This window comes from Grammomys surdaster, unplaced genomic scaffold, assembly GCF_004785775.1.
Source record: "Grammomys surdaster isolate TR1022 unplaced genomic scaffold, NIH_TR_1.0 116335, whole genome shotgun sequence".
Lineage (NCBI taxonomy): Eukaryota > Metazoa > Chordata > Mammalia > Rodentia > Muridae > Grammomys > Grammomys surdaster.
This window is the reverse complement of record NW_021613568.1, coordinates 1-4344: the sequence shown is the minus strand read 5'-3', so window position 1 is coordinate 4344 and position 4344 is coordinate 1. Positions and strand designations below refer to the sequence as shown.

The window sequence follows — 4344 nt, the reverse complement described above, 5'->3', positions numbered from 1 at the left end:
TTCTAAAAAGGACCAAAGCACCCACACTTTGGTCTTCCTTCTTCTTCTTGAGTTTCATGTGGTCTATGCATTGTGTCTTAAGTAATGTGAGCTTTTGGGCTAATAGCCACTTATCAGTGAGTGCTTACCATGTGTGTTCTTTTGCGATTGGGTCACCTCACTCAGGATGATATTTTCCAGCTCCATCTATTTGCCTATAAATTTCATGAACTCATTGTTTTTAATAGCTGATTAGTACTACATTGTATAAATGTACCACATCTTCTGCATCCATTCTTCTGTTGAAAGACATCTGGATTCTTTCTAACTTCTAGCTGTTATAAATAACGCTGCTATAAACATAGTAGAGGATGTGTTCCTATTGTCTGTTGAAACATCTTTTGAGTATATGCCCAGGAGTGGTATAGCTGTGTCCTCAGGTAACACTATGTTCAATTTTCTGAGGTACCACCAGACTGCTTTCCATAGTGGTTGTACCAGCTTACAGCCCCACCAACAATGGAGGAGTGTTCTTCTTTCTCCACATCCTCGCCAACATCTGTTGTCACCTGTGTTTTTGATCTTAGCCATTCTGACTGGTGTGAGGTGGTATCTCAGTGTTGTTTTCATTTGCATTTCCCTGATCACTAAGAATGCTGAACACTTCTTTAGGTGCTTCTCAACCATTTGAGCTTCCTCAGTTGAGAATCCTTTGTTCAGCTCTGTGCCCCATTTTTTAATAGGGTTATTTGATTGTCTAGAGTCTAATTTCTTCAGTTCTTTATATACCTTGAATATTAGCTCTCTATCAGATGTAGGTTTAGGGGAGATCTTTTCCCAGTCTGTTGGTTGCCGCTTTGTCCTATTGACTGTGTCCTTTACTTTAGAGATGCTTTGAAGTTTTATGAGGTCCCATTTGTCAATTCTTGATCTTAGAGCATAAGCCATTGCTTTTCTGTTCAGGAAGTTTTCTCCTGTGCCCATGTGTTCCAGGCTTTTCCCCAATTTCTCTTCTGTGAGTTTCAGTGTAGCTGGCTTTATGAGGAGGTCCTTGATCCACTTGGAATTGAGCTTTGTACAAGGAAATAAGTATGGATCAATTTGTATTCTTCTACATGTTGACCTCCAGTTGGACCAGCACCATTTGTTGAAAATGCCATCTTTTTTCCACTGGATGGTTTTAGCTCCTTTGTCAAAGATCAAGTGACCATAGACATGGGGGTTCATTTCTGGGTCTTCTATTCTATTCCATTGATCCTCCTGCCTGTCTCTGTTCCAGTACCCTGCCATTTTTATCACTATTGCTTTGTAGTACAGCTTGAAGTCAGGGATGGTGATTCCCCCAGAAGTTTTTTTTATTGCTGAGAGTAGTTTTTGCTATCCTGAGTTTCTTGTTATTCCAAATGAATTTTAAGATTGCTCTTTCTATCTCTGTGAAAAATTGAGTGGGAATTTTGATGGGGATTGCATTAAATCTGTAGATTGCTTTCAGCAAGGTAGCCTTTTTCTTTCTTTCTTTCTTTCTTTCTTTCTTTCTTTCTTTCTTCCTTTCTTTCTTTCCTATTTTCTTTTCTTTTTTTTTTTTTTTGGTTTTTCAAGACAAGGTATCTCTGTGTAGTTCTGGCTGTCCTGGAACTCACTCTGTAGACCAGGCTGGCCTCGAACTCAGAAATACGCCTGTCTCTATCTCCCAAGTGCTGGGATTAAAGGCCTGCACCACCACCGCCTGGCTTTTTGTTGTTGTTGTTGTTGTTGTTAACCTTTTTTACTATATTAATCCTTGCAATTCATGAGCATGGGAGATCTTTCCATCTTCTGAGATCTTTTACTATGTTTAGGTATGGACCTTGAATTCCTGAACTTTCCAAGATTTTTACCATGAAGGGGTATTGAATTTTGTCAAATGCTTTCTTAGCATCTAGTAATATGATTGTGTGGTTTTTTCTTTGAGTTTGTTTTTTTGGGAGAGGGGAGGGTGGTGGCAGGTTCTTAATGTTTACTTCAAGCAGCCCTGAAACTCATTACATAGACTAGGCTGGTCTCCAATGAGATTCCCATATCTCTGTCTCCTGGGTGGTACAATTAAAGGCATGCACCAACACACTCAGCTTGCCTATCTCTTTTTGTAGATAGTCATCATTCAGATCATTTCTCTGATGTGTATAGTATTGATCTATTTGTCTCTGACTGTATGGCTGTTAATAGGCCTTTCTCCTGTAAGGATGAAATGACAGGGGTGGACCTCCTTTTCAGTTTCCTTCTACAATGACTTGGTGATTCCATTAGAATTTCTGTGTCATGGAGTAAGTGTGGAAATCACCAGAGTTATACGAATGTATTGTTAAAGAAGTGTATATTTAATATATTGTCAGAATTATTCTTTCTATTAAACACATGTATGGATATTTTAGGATGCACTGACATATGATGATGTCCACATTAACTTCACTCCAGAAGAATGGGCTTTGCTGGATCCTTCCCAGAAGACTCTCTACACAGATGTGATGCTGGAGACCTACAGGAACCTCACTGCTATAGGTAAGACTATGACTTTTAATCCATTTTTTAAAATATGAGGAAAGGTGTTTCTTGGTTATTGAGCTCTTCTTTCATTTTGATTGTGAAAGAGGAACAATGTGGTAAATAAATCAGGCAGAGTTCTCAGGTTCATTCAGAAGAATAACTTAACTTTTCATCAGTTTTCATTATATATCATACATTTTCTGGTAATATATTTTAGGTTACAAATCAGAAGACAATAATATTGAAGAACATCTTCAAAATTCTAGAGTACATGGAAGGTAAGTTTCATGTTCATACAAATGTGCCACTAAAGAAATCTGAGTGTGCCCTTGAAGTTTTAAGAAAACTCAGTATAATCAAGCATAGCTTTAAGTGTATTGATGATTAGTAAATTCACACAACACCATGTACCTCAATGTCAGATAGTCGAGAAAAAAGCACAAGGAAACAATGACTTAACAGCTATTACATTTTAATTATATCCCCATGGGAACTGCTCTATAGAACTGCCAATTGATTTAGGTTGGTACATCTCAGTTATTGTGAAGGACATACACATAGATTAGATGATAAGTGTATGTCTAAAATCTTTTACTAGGCAAACATTCCATAATAAATCCCACATTACTCATATACATTTATTGATTTACCAAAGTATAGTGAGAAGGGTAATTTATGAGATTCAAGTAGATTATGGTGTAGAAACCTTTATCCTGATATTACACCTCTGTGATGAACAAACAGTTAAACTGTGTGAATGGAATGTAGAAACCTTTCATTTTTTATTCTTGCCATAAAGATACATGTCACATTAGATCAAAGGCACGTGAGCACCTGGAACATGGAAAGTGCCTTTCTCTCTCACAACAATTAGAAGATATACAGTTGTCCCGACTTTGAGTAGACTGAGAAGGGGATGTGAGTTTACAAATAATTGTGTATCCAACTTCATTGAGAATATGTAAATACATTCACACTGCAGAAAAGCCCTTTTAGTACAAGGAACATGGACATTCTGCTGTTTGTCCTGGTTCATTTTGCAAATGTAACATGACAATATAGCAAAATGATGAGTAAAATCACTGTGGCAAACCTCTGAATTCTTCCAATTCACTTTAGAAATGTGGAAAAACTCACATGAGAAAAATGTGTCAGAAAGATGAACCATGTACTAAACGCTTTAACCACCATAGCTATCTTCCAATATACAAAAGGAACCATAATAAAGTAGAAACTTATGAATCGAAACAAGTGATACAACTTTACAATTTGGTCTCTTTTTACAGTAAACTAGACAAAATTGTAAAATTAAACCATATAGATAAAAAGAGTCATCACTGTAATCAATGTGGTAGTGTTTATACATGTCAATTGTCTTCACAGGCATAAAGGAAGTGTTGCCAGAGAGAAACCCTATGAATATATTCAATGTGATAAAGCCTCTACAGTTCACAGTGATCTTCAAAGGCCTGAAAGTATTCATTCTGCAGAGAAACCGTATCAATGTGGTAAAGCCTTTTCTTACCACAGTAATCTCCAAAACCATAAAGGAACTCACAATGGAGGAAACCCCTATGAATGTGATAAATGTGATAAAGCCTTTTCACAAAAAAGTAATCTCCAACAGCAAAAAAAGTCACATTCTGGAGAGAAACACTATGAATGTAATGAATGTGGTAAAGCCTTTTTACAACCCTGGAATCTCCGAAAGCATAAAAGAACACATTCTGGAGAGAAACCCTATGAATGTAATCAATGTGGTAAAGCCTTTTCACAACACAGTCATCTCCAAAACCATAAAAGGACACATTCTGGAGAGAAACCCTATGAATGTAATCAATG

At 36.9% G+C, this 4344-nt stretch overlaps 1 protein-coding gene across 1 annotated transcript; it reads left to right on the top strand.

Moving 5' to 3' along the window:
• Positions 1-2390: 2390 nt before the first annotated feature.
• On the top strand, positions 2391-4337 carry LOC114635694 (zinc finger protein 844-like; the record flags this gene model as incomplete). The annotated part of the gene is made up of 3 exons (XM_028784170.1): positions 2391-2517; positions 3886-3983; positions 4143-4337. Coding segments are annotated over 3 exons (420 nt in total), but the record flags the coding sequence as incomplete, so codon positions are not given.
• Positions 4338-4344: the final 7 nt, after the last annotated feature.